The sequence below is a fragment of the Heptranchias perlo genome, chromosome 28 (assembly GCF_035084215.1).
Source record: "Heptranchias perlo isolate sHepPer1 chromosome 28, sHepPer1.hap1, whole genome shotgun sequence".
NCBI lineage: Eukaryota > Metazoa > Chordata > Chondrichthyes > Hexanchiformes > Hexanchidae > Heptranchias > Heptranchias perlo.
Window position 1 is genome coordinate 2,904,078 of NC_090352.1, and position 17,176 is coordinate 2,921,253.

The 17,176-nt window shown below is 43.1% G+C and overlaps 1 protein-coding gene across 1 annotated transcript in view; it reads right to left on the reverse strand.

Moving 5' to 3' along the window:
- Window positions 1-358: 358 nt before the first annotated feature.
- nup88 (nucleoporin 88) overlaps window positions 359-17,176 on the reverse strand; it is a 46,491-nt gene continuing 29,673 nt past the window's right edge. The window contains exons 10-17 of the mRNA XM_068007919.1: window positions 13,857-13,961; window positions 13,125-13,277; window positions 11,659-11,784; window positions 10,264-10,329; window positions 7,368-7,448; window positions 7,140-7,266; window positions 5,207-5,325; window positions 359-2,332 (exon numbers count right to left, since the gene is read on the reverse strand). Coding sequence (XP_067864020.1) covers window positions 2,269-2,332; window positions 5,207-5,325; window positions 7,140-7,266; window positions 7,368-7,448; window positions 10,264-10,329; window positions 11,659-11,784; window positions 13,125-13,277; window positions 13,857-13,961 — 841 coding nt within the window. The 3' untranslated portion in view covers window positions 359-2,268. The remainder of the gene's footprint in view (window positions 2,333-5,206; window positions 5,326-7,139; window positions 7,267-7,367; window positions 7,449-10,263; window positions 10,330-11,658; window positions 11,785-13,124; window positions 13,278-13,856; window positions 13,962-17,176) is intronic.

The window sequence follows — 17,176 nt, forward strand, 5'->3', positions numbered from 1 at the left end:
TCCATCCTGTGTGGTAACAGAGTGAGCACCAGTGTAGTAGTTTTGTGCTGTGAGCCCATGGAGTGAGGCTGTTGAAATACATTTCAGGTAGGACCCTTACAGCTAGCACAGAGAGACATCCCTGAGTCTGGGCTGGATTTGAACCCAGATCCTTGAAATGAAAGGCCGGTGCCTGACCCTCTGCATCACCCATCCAGTCCCACTTCTGTTGGCGGAGAACACATCCCCACGCCACTGGTTGATGAAATGGATGAGATACAACACCATCTTCCCTCAGTCCTACTGTATGACCTCCTATGACCTAGGCAGCTACCCTTAGCCATTTTATGCAGTTTCATGAACAGGACTACACCAGATGTACCATATAAAAGCATTTATTCAGACATGTAAAAGTATGTATAAAGTACACAAAATTATCTATCAATGTACTTTTTTTAAAAAAAGGATCTTATTAATTTGCTTGTATACTTTGCAACAAATGTCTAAATTTTACCTTCTAAAAAAAATATTTGGTGGTAATTTTAACCTAACCCCCCAGGTGAGAACCCGACTTCAATGGAGAGTAAAATCGGGCGGGATGTTAAACCGGTGTTGGACCCAATCCCCGCCGGGGAGGTTCGGTTATCCCCTTTTTTTTGCATGGCATTTACAGGATTGGAAGTGAATATTTACAGCAGCCATCACCCTTCCAAAAGGAGTATCAGCTTTCCACAAATCAAAGTAACAGCTGCAGGGTGTAAAAATAAAAAGATACTAGAGTACACAAATTGACAGACTCATTTGTAAGAGCTTCCAAAATATTCCAAACATTTTAAAATGTTTGATTTAGACAATTATAGAAACAAACCTAGATGAGGAGAATCTAGGCAAAAATAATTCCCCCTCCTTTGCTAAAGTGCTGTCTCAGGCCAATGTAAAGTTCCATATGTAGCAGCAGTCATCTCTCCTCCTCTCTGGCATCTCACTCAAGTGGCCATTTTTCATGAGGGAACCCAGACAACAAATTTCTGCAGTCTATTCAACCAAGAGGAGCAGGGGAGATTAAGACATCAGAGATAATTCCAATCCCATCTTCACCAGACTTACACTCTGACTTTTCAGCAGGAGTCACTGGACAGCAATCCAGAGTGGGAATCTGGCCAGCGCAGTAAAGCCAGGTGTGGTGCTGCTACAGCCACCCAGGTGGGGAGGATCGGGAGATGTAATCAGACAATTTCCTCATAAAAAGTTCCAAGCCATGTGAAGGGATGTAGGTACTCTGAGCTGGGCCTTCTAAATCAGCAAAAACATCTAGTGCAAGAGGTGAAAATTTCCGTTATACATTAAAAAGTATCTCGGAAGCAATGATTGATTTAAAAAGCCTAAAATCGGCAGCGTAAGCACTAAATAACTGTGCCTTGCGGTGAGACCTGGATTTATAGCCACTGTACTCCCGAGTTGAAACTGGATTAAAGCAGCAACACAGAGCAGGGAAATGAAATGTCAGAGGCCTGGTTCTGAGCAGCACTGGTAGTGGTAGAGAATGTTTATCCATTTCCCCAGTCTAAAGTAAAGCACAGCACAAGATACCCAAGAAAGGGGGAGATTTTTTTAAATCCGGAAAAGCAGACACCAATTAATGGATAAAGCTAATATTTTGCCATTTTAAACAAAATACTATTCTTGGATTAGGCCCTGCACTTGAATTGCCTGCTGACGCCCAATCATGAAGAATTGCCAATTAAGCTAAGGGTGAAACTGTACATGGTACGAGTCAGGGACTTCAGTGAGGAGGAGAGAAGAAAATATCCTGCCCTTCTAAAGGTAGCGTTCAGTCCAGCGAGAGATGGGTCATCACCAGTTAGTAATTTCGAATTAATGAAATATAGAAAAAGAACTAGTTTAATAATCTGCAGTCAATGGATATACTTCTGATAGTTTTTGATGCAGCACTACTGCCTCTGTCAATGAAATGTGTTTACTGAAGAATTGCATATAAATAGCAAACAGATCTCAATTAGAGATGCAAGGTTAAAACAATTTGGGCCTTTATGCATTCTAAAATAGAAAACCTTGAGAAATTACACTCAATGAAATCCATTCCCTCTTGTACAAAACAGCATCAAAACTGACAGCTCGAATGAGATCGGCAGTGGTTAAAATATCATCTTACTTTTCTTCAATGTTTTTTCAGAGGATGGGACCCTTCCCCCAGCCCCTCCTTCAAACATTGCATATTAAAAAATAACCTGCCACCAGAGGCCAAAGAACAAAATAGAAAACTTTGACTTAAAAGTTCACATGCGTTCGGATGTCATTAATCTTCTTCACCATTTCAGCAATACGTTCGCTCCTGAAAAAAAAATTAAGGTCAATATTAAAATAGAAGTGGAATATATGTGATGATTGGATCCAGATTAAGATCACTAGTAGACACTGATGACCAGTAAAAAGCATTTTAAAAGTAGGATTAGAACTGATTAGATGTGACTGTATATTAGCAAACATTGAAGGGTTAATGCATTCCTCCCCCATTTGTCGTCCCCCTAGATGCGTATCCTGGCCTTGTAGCTCAAAGCCACATCAGTTTCAGTACAGTCACAAGTGTGTGTTCTTGGCATTGGTACAGACAATATTCACACTTAAGTAACATTCATCTCAACCACACACAAATCTATGCTGACTGGCCGTTGTGCTTGATCAAACTTATGGAATTCCTCAAAGAAATTTGCTGGTGACACCAAACTGGCAAACCGTGACAGGATCTGTGGAAGACTGCAGTAGGGTGTAGTGGGGTGAGCAGGATGGGCAGACAGGTGGCAGATGCAGTTCAATGTAGTAAAATGTGAAGTAATACATTTTGGGAGCTAGAAGAAAAACACACCTTTAAAATGGAGCAGCGGGACCTTGGTGCGCAGATACACATGGCTATTACCATAGATTATAAAAATAAGGAGGTTATGCTGAACTTGTATAAAGAGTTTAGTTTGGCTGCAGTTGGAGATTGGATATTCAGATCTGCCATAGATACTTCCTGGTCCAGAGGTGTCACCTGTTCCCACAGGCAGTCTGTGCATCTTTCTTTTATAGGAATTGATGCAGCATGCCCTAAATCTACTTGTACGGCAGTGTAACCCGGTGGAGTAACAATGGAACCCCCTTGTGAACTGAACCGGAAGTCTGTATCTTTTGCATGTGTGTCTGAAGGCGGATCAAGTTAAGGGTGAGGTGCAGTTTGGTTTCAATCGTAAGCTGCTTTGTTCCACAGTAAGGTGAAACATACAGAGCAAGAGGTCTGACCAGAGTTGCTAGATTCAACCGTTTATGCAATTTATGTTCACATAATGACACAAAATAATGAAAACATAATGCTATCCCCACTACAGTGGATTGTCTTACTTAAAACAGAATCATCTTTCTGCAGCCTGTCCTACAGCTCAGGGCAGAACATCTCTCTCTCTCTCTCTCTCTCTCTCTCTGCAGTTTGGTCTTTTTCTAAAAATTTTCTCTCAGCACTTTTCCTGAAGTCAGAATGCCTTTCTGGTGCATTTCCTTTAAGAAAAACCTGACTCGAGTGTTGGTTTTTGGTCAAAACTGATTCCCCAACCCAAGAGCAGGATTCACCAGCCTAACTTGTCACTAACCCCCTATGAGGTCAAATGAATAGGGTTGTTGCAGCAATTGGAATTTGGGTAGTTTTAGACATTCCATTACAGGAAGGATATAAAAGCAACGAAAAAGGTGCAATGTAGATTCAGCAGGATGTTACCAGGGAATAATGGCTACTGTTATGAGGAGAGATTTGATAACTTGAGGACTTTTTTCCCACAAGCTGAGGAGGTAAACGGGTGACAATCAAGGTCTTCAAAATTATGAAGAGTTATGATAAAGTAAATAGTGAGAGACTGTTTTCACTGGTCAGTGAGACAGTAATGTGAAGACACAAATTTAAGATAATCACAAAAAGTTGATGTGGGGGGCGGGGGGGGGGGGGGGGGAAGGAAGAGATTAGAACAGTGGGTAGTTGGAATGTGGAATACTCAGGCACAATGTGTTGTTGAGGCAGAGCCCATAAATTGTTTGAGATGGGAATTAATTACTTGCAAAAGAGAAATATTAAAGGGTATGGCGAGTAAGGAGAAAAATATCAATGCAAAGGTGATTGGCTTGTTTTTGTGCTGGAACAGTCTATTTATTCCTGATTTAAGATTTACCAATTGTAATCTTATCTCCTCCTAGTTTCAAAGAGGTGACTTTCTTGTTCATCCTTATTTCCTTTCTTACTTTTAAAATAAAACACTTAACTTCCTTACTCAGAAGGTCTCCATCATTAGCCTCCTTTAAGGAAGCAGACAGAGTCTGATACTTTGCTTCTCGTCTTATGATCTTGTTGGCCAGGGGCTGCAGAAAACTGCTGAGTTTATTTCGAATTGCTAACACTCAGGCAAAGAGACTAACTTTTGAACTGAAGTGACCTGGAGTTCCGTCACTGGTCTGAGCTGGCCGGAACCGGTTTGAATTAGTTACGCTTCTAAGGGACAAAGAAGATGTGATGAGACACCAGTCCTTATTTAGAAAAGGAGTAATGAGGTGATGCTACCTAACCCCTTGGAACAGAACCAATCGGGATGACACTGACCACTCGAGGAAATCTAAGCCAACAGGAGAAAGACAGCATCATTCGAAAAAGACAGACTTGGAAATAAGACTGAAGAATTGCAGGCTCGGTGCCAGTGTGTATGTGTGCAAAACTCCAGAGACTAACCACTGTGAAAGTAGGAGACCCTACCTCAGGGACGTAGAGACTACGTCAGGGACGTAGAGATGACGTCGAGAGAGAACGGAACGCCTGGCCAGCATCAGCTCTCCTTTCCGGGTAATATAATATCCTTTCTATTCTGCGACCACTCGGAGTGTCAGAGAAACCTAGTGGGTGTGTGTTTAAATCCTAGTTTGGGTATAAAACTGTATAACCTGCTGTAAACTGCATGCCTATATCTAACCAGACATAAGCTTTATGTACATGATCTAACAACGTTAATAAAGCGAACTGAGAATTAAGAGAGAATTGACTCGTCTCCTCTTTGTACTAAGCCAATAACCGTAACTGGTGACCTCCGGTCAACCATCTATAGCAAAGTTGACCAGCTGACCAGTTGCGTCTCTTCAGTGTAACTCCCCATGTTTACAATTCAACTAATGCAAGTAGAAAGTCCCTGGTACTTACTGCTCCTTTAGCACTGAATAAATGCACTTCTTCTGGGATGCACTGAGTGTGATGCTCTTTTTCCGAGGACTCTCCCCTTGCTGTATTTCCTTCTGCTGGTATTCAGTCTTGATATGCACCTGAGATGAAAGGAGTTCGGGTTAGATTAATCAGGGGATCGACAACATATCTGACTGTATTTGTATATAAACACCAGCCTATACTGAAGGCCAAGCCCACACCTTCAGATTAAAGCGGAAGCCACTAATTTTTTTTTTCCAGCAACTGGATAAAACAGACAGCAAATTGGCTCATTTGTTTTTATAGCTCACTTAAATTGAGCAAAACCAGATATATGCAGGCAAGTAATTTGAACCCCTCCACATCCAAAGGACCCTTTAGCACAACCAAATGCTAATCATGTAGCTATTTAAAAAAATGTAAGTTATTGCATTAATTAAAAAGGAATATCCATCACAAAAATCAGGAGATTGCTGTGTTTTATTCCACATAGTTTTCAAACAGCTGGAGTTGAGGTGGAGGCTTCTTCCCTTACTCAGTTTCAAAATGAAGCCCTGGAGCCGAATCAGCAGCAGGATTAGGCCAAGCTAGTTGATTGGAAAATTAGGATATGAGGGTATTTTTTCTCTAACTACATTGTATATGGCGAATGCATTAACAGCTACCCAGAAAGCAGGCAAAATGTCATCACTGGCTCCTCATTCTATGAGAGAGCTCCCACCATTGTCTCTTTAATCATGGCCAATTGACAGCACTAACTTCAGAGGCCTTGGGACTGGATAGGGCCCAGAAAAGTCTCCTACAGATAATAGTTCTGGCAGGTAATCTGAACTCTGAATGGATTGAAATTCTTATCATCCACGTACAACATTGCACCAAGAGATAAACCTGTTATTCGTGTCACTTATCCGACTCCAAGAAATATTTTTTTTTTAAAATGTGGATTTAAACTCCTCCTGGACTGATTCCAATTTTTTTTTGTTTTAGGAAGGGTTTTGATAGAGTGATTAGGGAGACTATTTCCTGTGTTTGGGAAGTCCATGATGAGGTGTGATTAATTTAAAATGACAACGCAAGCACCAGCAGCCAGTCAGCCCATTGTGTTCATGCTGGAGCAATCCAAAACTAATCACACTATCCTGCTCTCTCCATCTTTCTCTGCCTCAAATATTTGAACATTTCAAATCTAATTTAAAACATATTTGCTCTGTCAATACTTGCTATGATGCCTTTTCCAAAATGTAAAGAAAAAACAAAGAAACCTGAATTCATAAAGCACCCTTCACATCCTCAGGAAGCACTTTACAGCTAGTGAATTGTTTTGAAGTGTAGTCACTGTTGTAATGTAGGGAAATGCGCAGCCAATTTGCACACAGCAAGGTCCCACAAACAACATTGAGGTAAATGACCAGTTAATTTGTTTTGGCGATATTGTTTGAGGGACATATATTAGCCAGGGGACTGGGAGAACTTCCCTGCTCTTTTTCGAATACAGCCATGGAATCTTTTTCGTCCACTTAAACAGGAAGATAGTTTAACATTTCACCCAAAAGGCAGCACCTCCAACAGTACAGCACAGCTCCAGTACTGCACTGAAATGGCAGTCTAGATTCTGCAATCAATTCCAAGAGCAGGGCTTGAACCCACAATCTCTGACTCAGAGGTGAGAGCCAAGCTGTCAATTTCTGTCTAAAATTCTGAAGAGCAAACTACAGGCAGAAGTGCATTTCAAAGCAATAACGTCAGGGTTCAGCGGTGTTGTTTTGTAACAAACAAGATAACGTGCAGCTAATGGTAATATAAATGGAGTTGACATCAGAATGTGTCCATTGTTGCAAGGTGCGATTTGCAAGGTTTTAATAGCAACAAAATTCCTTAGAACCAGCCATCATACAAGAATACCAAATGGTACAAAGGGGAAGATTATTTGTACCTGCTTAATGCTGCTTCCCAAGTCCTTGAGCTGGTCATGGATACCATTAAGTTCTTTCTTCATGTCTCGCTCACTGTCAGACAGCACAGGAAGCTGTGAATTAAAATTGCGCAAGACTCTCTTCACTCTGTAAAGTGAAGCACATCAGAAAATTATTCTTTTTTGTAAAATACTACACACATGCTTGATTTACTGCCTCTTTAAAAATTATTCTACTCTTACCCATACCTATTCATGATGTCTTCTTGGCTTTCCACTGCCTCCTCATATTTGTCAGCAAGTACCTCCGCCATTTCCCGTAGATATTTCCTGATGAAGAAAATTTATTTTGATCAGCACCTCAGAAGCTGAACTAACACAGTTTTCAAAAAAAGGTTGTTCTATCTCTATCAAAAAATGCCACTAGTAATCTCAATCCAATTAAAATCACTGTATTTACAATATATAATCAATGTATCAAACTGCAAGGGGTGAAATACTTAAATGTGCTGAGATCTCTGCTCCAGGCTCGGTCTGGCTCTCCCAGACTCTCTACTCTATCTCTCCATCACACTTCAAGCCGTGACCATCACCGTGCTGTCCAATTGCCTTATCGGATGTTAAGTTTCTTCGGCTCATTGTTGAGGAGATCAAAACCGTTCTGTTCAGATCCTGCAACGTGTTGTACTTCAGATGTCCCCTTCCCTGGCTGCTCACTCAAACTGAACCTCAGTGTGCAGCCTCTGTGTCTTATTCGTCACAGAGCTGAGTTTCAAACCCCACATTTCTGCTTACTTCCACCTCAGCCCCAACAGCCACTGAAACCCTTGTTCATGCCTCCGTCACTGCAGATCCTCATTTTTACAATGGCTTCCTTGTCAACCTTGTGGCAAAAATGCTGGTCTGATAACTGCACCTTTAATCCAGTCACAAGCCACCCGCTGTATCCTAGCCTGAATCAATACAGATATTGCAAGATGATTCTATGACAAAAGGCTTGAAGGAGGGACTAAGCCACAGATTTCAAACAGACATAATAATTGGCTGTTATCAGTGCAAGTTATTTTTTCATATGGCTCACAGTGAGGGAGGAGGCTAGTGTAGAAAGTAAATGGCGACATAGACCAGTTGGACCGAATAGCCTTTTTCTGTGCTTTAGACTCGATGCAACAGTTATGAAAAAGCTAATAAGCCTTGACAACCATTTGAATGGTATAAAAAAGGGTTAGCAGAGAGTGGAATGAGTCGAGTTGAGTTAGCAGAAAGTAGTGCTGAATCAAGCAGATTGAAATCTTCACAGAAAGACAAGTTAAATTAGCTAACTTCTGCAGTTAGTAAAGATTACAAGAAAAGGACTAAATTCTACAAAGACAAGATTTAGATTCCAACTTTTAATTTTTTTTCATTTTAAGAAGTTGAATAGAAGAATTACTTATTTACGCATCATCTTTTGTAAAATAAATTTGTTTAACAAACTTAAAACAAAGTGCGAAGTTGTGATGCTCTACTGCTTTTTAATAGATGGGAGAGAGATCTTGTGGAGGCATAGGGTAATTGCAGCAGCTAAAAATAATGAAGGGGAAGGTTGTTCTGTTTGTTATTCTAGGCATGTCACCAAACGCTTACCTAGGTATCAAAGTTAGTGAAGATACTTTTGAAAGCATAGGGAGTTAGGATTTACTAAAGAGAGCGATGTAAAATTCAGAAGCCCAAAGAAAATTTAGAACAAGCCCCCAGCTCATCCCCACACAAATGTCAACTCACCCAAAACTCTGCGGCTGGTATCCTAGTCTGCACACCAAGACGCATGTGCTCCAACCTCCGCCAGCTCCCCATCCCACACCCAGTCAACTTCAAAATCTTTGTCTCAATCTTCAAATCCATTCACGGCCTTGCTCCGCCCCATCTGTGCAACCTTCTCAAGCCCTACAACTCCGTACACACGCTCTGCTCTTCCGACTTTGGTCTAATGAGCAAACCCCACTTTCTGTTCCACTGCTGCGAGCAAAACCTTCAACCACTAAGTCACTGGAATCTGGAATGCTTTCCCTAAGCCTCTGTTTTCTGCTCCTTGCTCACCTTCAAAAGTGTACCTTTTTATGATACACGGTCACCTCCAATTTCCTGCTCAGTGTCCACTGCTCCTCCTGTAAAGCACCCTGCAACATTTGTTATTATTGTTGTTGCTACCTCTGAGAGTTTCCCACTCTCTCAGACTACCTGCCTGCACATTCCTAAACCTGGCCCAATATCAATACGGTGGCAGCCTCATACAACAACTTGCATTTTTATAGCTCCTTTAACATACTAAAATGTCCCAAGGCGCTTCACAGGAACGTTATCAAACAAAATTTGACACCGGGACACATAAGATGATTAGGACAGGTGGTCAAGGCGGTGGGTTTTAAGGAACGTTTTAAAGGAGAAAGAGAGAGGTAGAGAGGCAGGGACGTTTAGGGAGGGAATTCCAGAGCTTACGACCTAAGCAGCTGAAGGCAACGGTGGAGCGATTAAAATCGGGGATGCGCAAAATGCCAGAATTGGAGGAGGGCAGAGATCTTGGAGGGTTGTAGGGCTGGAGGAGGTTGCAGATAGGGAGGGGCGAGGCCATAGAAGGATTTGTAAACAAGGATGAGAATTTTAATATCGAGGTATTGCCGGACCAGGAGCCAATGTAGGTCAGCGAGCACAGAGGCAATAGATGAACGGGAGTTAGGATATGGGCAGCAGAGTTTTGGATGAACTCAAGTTTATGGATGGTGCAAGATGGGAAGCTGGCCAGGAGAGCATTGAAACATTGGAATAGTCGAGTCTAGAGGTGACAAAGACACCAAGCGCCAGCTTTCCACTCTTCTCTCTCTGACTCACCGTGCAAGGACAACCAGTGCAAGACTAGGGCAGAATAGACTGCGGCATTAGCATGCTGCTGGGTTTGTCCGTTCAAATTTCAATGTTGCTCCTTCATCACCGGATTTAGGGGATCGGTTAACTCAGAAATCTGGAATTTTCAGGCCTTTATGGATCGGCTACTCACGGAGTAATTTGGGTGAGGTTTCGGAGCAGCACCTTCATAATGTTTCACATTACTGGGTGGCTTATGAATGCCTCCACGTGCACCCATTTAAACTGCTCCTGTTGTACTTACTTCTCCTCGATGCACTGCTTGAGATCCTGCTGCTGCTTCTTCTTCTGACTACCCAGGAGCTTCACCCTGGAATATAGGAACAGATTTCACGTTTAGCTATAACGTGCCTTATTACAGCTATAGTGTAGTGATGAGTGATAATTAGACAGCAGTTATACCACAGACACCGATCTCAGAGTGACATCGGTATAGTGTGATATATGGTCGACAGAATTGGTATTTCTCTCAATCAGTAAAGAGACTCAAAGGTTTTTAAAAGCTCCTAAGCAGGTCTAGTGAACTGCTTGGCCAAGGCTAAAATGTGGTTTTACTGAGGTGTGAAGTACAAACAAAAAAAAAAATAGCATGTGGACAGCAACCACATTCCCTTACAGAAACCCCACCAGGCCAAACATTTCACCACCAGCCTCACCCAAAACTATAGTGGAGCCGTGAACTTTATTAAATCACAGTGTGTTTTGGGGGGGGGGGGGGGGGGAGGGGGGGTGGAAAGACGAGCATTTAAGTGGGGGAAGGGGAAGAGAGAAGAGCATTTGAGTGGGAGAGGGGAGAGAAAATAAAAGGGATGGGGTGGGGGGTGGGTGGTGACCATAGATTTGGGTGATAAGATGGATTTTAAAGTGAGAGGAATAGAGGAGCTTAAGAAGGAAACAGCAAGGGCCGGGCAGGTGATAAGCTCAACTGAGCTCAGGTATTGGGGGGGGGGGGGGGGGAGGAGAAACCAGGTCAGAAAACTGAAGGGTATGGTAGGGGACGTTTGTCTAAAAGAGGTCGTGCACACATTTTGAAAAAATACAGGAAGTGCATTCATACGCCTAACATTCAAATATTTAAGCCTTTTTCTGGAATTTCCCCTTAAATTAAACTGCTTTTTAAAAAGAAGAAACATGCAACAGCTTTAAGTTTATGAAATGAAATCTTGTTCTCTCTTATACATTATGCAGGTACACACTTCAGCTTACAATGCAAGGCTTTTCGAATTTAAAATTGAAGAAAATGGTAAACCCTTAACCTTAGGCCAGCATGCAGCCTACACTGCTGAATCGTGGATCCTCCTCACCAACAAAAGTTTGGAGGCCTGACAATGGACCATAAGCAGGACTGAAGGCGGAAGCTGGTTTCTCTACTGCGCTGAAAATTAGAATAAATTAAAAAGCTGGCAAATCCGGTACAATGTGTGCTGAATAGCAGCAAGAGGGAAGAAACATTTTAGTGTGTGTTTTCATTTAAAAAGAACTGCTTGTAACTTTGTTTGAAAATGTGATTAAGGAATGCCCATCCTTTAAAGGCCCATTACTGAAAGGAGACAGAGTTCGTTGCCCCTCTCTTGTTCTCACTTTTTATCTTATGAATCTGGCAGATGTTTTTAAACGAACCAGAAGGTGGCACCATTACCTGCGTGTGATCTCTTCTCTTGCGAGAGCCTGCTTGAGGATGTACTCTTCTCTGAAGACCTGGGTGGCTCGACTTAGGAGCTGCAGACATTCCTGAGGAGGCGGAGCTCCGTCTGTATCGGAGGCCCTGAATTGATGAATGAGGTTGCATCATTGTGTATTCTGCAGACTTACAGCAATTAGACACTCCTTAACCTTGTAACTTTGGGCAAATTCAGTTGCATTACAAGCAGGAGGCAATTCAATAGAGAAACCAAGCAAAGAATCAGGCAAAAGGGCTTCTTAGACTTACTATGTCAATAGGATTACTGACCAAAGCCGACATGGATTAACATGATACACACCATCAGCACATCACACGTTAGGTGCCTCTCACACCAGTCAACTGGCTGAATGGAGAGCTGCGTTCTCCATTACTGACCAAAGCTTCTCCTTGACGAATCTACCAGGAAGCGGGAGAGGACACTCCAATGTGAAGGAGTGCCATCTCACCCTACGGGTACGGTAGTGTAGTAGTTATGTTACTGGACTTGCAATGCAGAGGCCCGGACTAATAATCCAGAAAACACAAGTTCAAATACCGACATAGCAATTTGAGAATTTGAATTCAGTTTAAAAAAAGATCTGGAAATAAAAAGCTGGTCTCAGTTAAAGTGACCACGAAGCTGTCAGATTGTCGTAAAATTGTCGTGGTTCATCAATGTCCTTTAGGAAAGGAAACCGTTGCCGTCCTTATGTGACTCCAGTCCCACACCAACGTGGTTGACTCTTATCTGCCCTCTGAAATGGCAGCAAGACACTCAGCTGCACCACCACCTTCTCAGGGCAACTAGGGATGGGCAATAAATGGTGGCCTTGCCAGCGATGCCCACATCCCAAGAATGAATTTTAAAAACCCTGTGTACCCAAACACACAGTCCAAATCTCAATCAAGACCACTATTCAAACTTGGATTTGCAAGGTGAGACCCGAGTGCGTTAACATTGTAGTTTCAGGTTCTCCAGGTTGAAAACACCTTCTTCTGCCAGTGCCGACTCCCAAAGCAGCAGCAGTTCCATGCACCCCAGGAGCCCACGAGTAATTCACCGAAGTGGCCATTGAGAGCCCAGGCAATGCACGGCAACAGGCTGATTGACCACCAGCGGCACCACATCCCGACCCAAGCCTGCCCTAATCGACATCCACACACCTCGGGTTACTGGATAGAGCGTCGGAAGGCGACTGCAGTGCCGCAACTTAGATCAGCTAATTCAGCGCAGACCAGCAACTGAGCTTGCAATCGTTTTATTCTGGATGGCTATAGTCGCACATTGTGCCCACTAACCTATCGGGAGCGGAAAAACAAGCACAATACGGATTTACACCATTTTAACTCCATTTCATTATTTCAGATCATGGGGACCCGGTTGCACACAATTAAATCATTTGAATAGAAGCATTCCACATGGTTATGGATTAAAACAATACCTCAGAAGTAGTGGATTGGTTGTGGTGCGATGTAAAATATTCCTAATGTGTTGTTCAAAGGAATTACTTGCAAAGTTCCGCAGTGGAGATGCCATACAACCGGTGTCTGGGTTGGAACACAGCAGTGGTGGCGACACTGGCCGTGTAGTGGTCCTGCATACATACAGTTAGAAAATGTGTTACACAGCGATTCAAGTCGTGCAGTATTCAAGATGTTTTAAGTGAACAAAACTTGCAGCTGCAAATATTCAGACACTTTTCATGCATTCATGATTCAACAGCATTACTACTTCCACCTTAACTTTTCGCCTCTCTCCCTAGAAGTTGGTAATCACGCTGGGGTACGCTTCTGCAGGCACCAGCTAGCCTCTGCCATCTCTTCTGTCCAAGGAACCAGTCTTTCAGTGAGAGCCAGACAGCAAGCTGTTTCAGAAGAGCCTGATCTGCTTTCGTCCAAAATTTCATGCACACACAACTTTCTAGTTGGAGAACTGGATAGCAATTAGGAGTAGGAATCCTGTCCAGTGATATGAAGTACTCCCACTTGGATCAGCAACTTAGCAGAGGGTTGAGATCAAACCTGGGACCTCCCTGATCTAGAATGCTATCGGTCAATAAGATTTTGACTGACAGTAGAATTTGTAACAAATCACTTTCCGAAGCACTACACCTTACTAATGCTGTTAAATGAGAGCTTTCCACATTAAACTATTAATACAAGAAAATACTTACAGCAATTGTCTTATGATACATTCGTATAAATCTGTAATACAGATCATCGTGGCTCCGAGGGACAGGTCAGAAATTATCCAGAATCCTTTGATTGGTGCAGGCCAGCTGTAAGGATTTGTAAAAACACATGCAAAGATGGTGAAAACAATGTCGTTGCCATATTTCTTACCAATGGAACGCAACAAACAAATATTAAAAAATTCATGATTGGCTTTAAAGGAAACTAGAATTTCAGGGTATCTTGTCATCATAGATTACTTTCAAATAAATTCCAGAAGATGATTTGTGACAGATTGTGTTCAGCTTGCTAGCTTATAAATTAGTTTGTAAAATGACCAGGCCCATTTGTTTTTGCTAAAATTGTAACTTCAAACACACAATAATTAACAATCACATCCCCGTCCTCAATAATGGCGGAGTCCAGCATGAGTGCAAACAACAAGGCTGAAGCGTTTGCAACCATCTTCAGCCAGAAGTGCCGAGTGGATGATCCATCTCGGCCTCCTCCCGATATCCCCACCATCACAGAAGCCAGTCTTCAGCCAATTCGATTCACTCCACCTGATATCAAGAAACGGCTGAGTGCACTGGACACAGCAAAGGCTATGGGCCCCGACAACATCCCAGCTGTACTGCTGAAGACTTGTGCTCCAGAACTAGCTGCACCTCCAGCCAAGCTGTTCCAGTACAGCGACAACACTGGCATCTACCCGACAATGTGGAAAATTGCCCAGGTATGTCCTGTCCACAAAAAGCAGGACAAATCCAATCCGGACAATTACCACCCCATCAGTCTACTCTCAGTCATCAGCAAAGTGATGGAAGGTGTCGTTGACAGTGCTATCAAGCGGCACTTACTCACCAATAACCTGCTCAGTTTGGGTTCCGCCAGGACCACACGGCTCCAGACCTCATTATAGCTTTGGTCCAAACATGGACAAAAGAGCTGAATTCTAGAGGTGAGGTGAGAGTGACTGCCCTTGACATCAAGGCAGCATTTGACCGAGTGTGGCACCACGGAGCTTCAGTAAAATTGAAGTCAATGGGAATCAGGGGGAAAACTCTCCAGTGGCTGGAGTCATACCTAGCACAAAGGAAGGTGGTAGTGGTTGTTGGAGGCCAATCATCTCAGCCCCAGGGCATTGCTGCAGGAGTTCCTCAGGGCAGTGTCTGAGGCCCAACCATCTTCAGCTGCTTCATCAATGACCTTCCCTCCATCATAAGGTCAGAAATGGGGATGTTCGCTGATGATTGCATAGTGTTCAGTTCCATTTGCAACCCATCAAATAATGAAGCAGTCCAAGCCCACGTGCAGCAAGATCTGGACAACATCCAGGCTTGGGCTCATAAGTGGCAAGTAACATTCGCGCCAGACAATGACCATCTCCAACAAGAGAGAGTCTAACCACCTCCCCATGACATTCAACAACATTACCATCGCCGAATCCCCCACCATCAACATCTTGGGGGTTACCAGTGACCAGAAACTTAACTGGACCAGCCATATAAATACTGTGGCGACAAGAGCAGGTTAGAGGCTGGGTATTCTGCGGAGAGTGACTCACCTCCTGATTCCCCAAAGCCTTTCCACCATCTACAAGGCACAAGTCAGGAGTGTGATGGAATACTCTCCACTTGCCTGGATGAGTGCAGCTCCAACAACACTCAAGAAGCTCAACGCCATCCAGGACAAAGCAGCCTGCTTGATTGGCACCCCATCCACCACCCTAAACATTCACTCCCTTCACCACTGGCGCACCGTGGCTGCAGTGTGTACCATCCACAGGATGCACTGCAGCAACCCGCCAAGGCTTCTTCGACAGCACCTCCCAAACCCGCGACCTCTACCACCTAGAAGGACAAGAGCAGCAGGTACATGGGAATAACACCACCTGCACGTTCCCCTTCAAGTCACACACCATCCCGACTTGGAAATATATCGCCATTCCTTTATCGGCGCTGGGTCAAAATCCTGGAACTCCCTACCTAACAGCACTGTGTGAGAACCTTCACCATACGGACTGCAGCGGTTCAAGGCGGCAGCTCACCACCACCTTCTCAATGGCAATTAGGGATGGGCAATAAATGCCGGCCTCGCCAGCGACGCCCACATCCCATGAACAAATTTTAAAAAGTCAATGTTACGTTACAAGGTTATTTCAGAGGCAAAGATTCTGCCTCAACCACTAACCCTGGAAGTGAATTCCACTTACTCTCAGCTCTCTGAGAGAAGTTGTTTCTCCTGCCTTCTGCTCTAAATCTATTACATTTAATCTTTTATCCACGGCCCCTGGTTCTGGACCCCTCGAATACTGGAAACAGTTTGCTTCTATCTACCCTATCACATCCTTTTATAATTTTAAACATTTCTATCATATTGCCCCCTCCCTATAGTGAGGAGCCCAATATTGCACACAGTACTCTAATTAAGGTCTTAGGTTTTAAATAGGCACATTACAAAGAATTTACAGCACAGAAACAGGTCATTTGGCCCAACAGGTCTGTGCCAGTATTTATACTCCAATGGAGCCTCCTCCCACCTTACTTCATTTCACCCCATCAGCATATCCTTCTATTCCTTTCTCCCTCATGTACTCATCGAGCTTCCCCTTAAATACATCTACGCTATTCGCCTCAACTACTCCACCAGGTAGGGAGTTCCACATTCGAACCACTCTGAGTAAAGAAGATTCTCCTGAATTCCTTATTGGATTTCTTAGTGACTATCTTATATTTATGGCCCCAAGTTTTTGACTCCCCCACAAGTGAAAACATCTTCTCTACGTCTACCCTAGCAAATCCCTTCATAATTTTAAAGGCCTCCATCAGGTCATCCCTCAGCCTTCTCTTTTCTAGAGAAGAGCCTTAGCCTGTTCGGTCTTTCCTGATAATTATAACCTCTCAGCTCTGGTGCCATCCTCGTAAATCTTTTTTCTACTATCTCCGTTGCCTCTATATCCTTTTTGTATATGGAGACCAGAATTGTGCACAGTGCTCTTAAGTGTGGTCTAACCAAGGTTCTGTAAAAGTTTAAGATAACTTCTTTACTTTTCAATTCTTTCCTGTAGAGATGAACCCCAGTGCTTGGTTTTCTTTTTTTTTTATGGCTTTGAAAACCTGCGATGCTACTTCTAATGATTTGTGAATCTGTACCCCTAGATCGTTTTGCTTGTCTATCCCATTTAGACTCTTATTTTCCAAGGAGTAGGTGGCCTCCTTATTCCTTCCACCAAAATACAACACCTCACACTTATCTATATTGAAATTCATTTGCCATTTACACACCCATTCTGCAGGTTTGTTAACAACTTTATGTATTT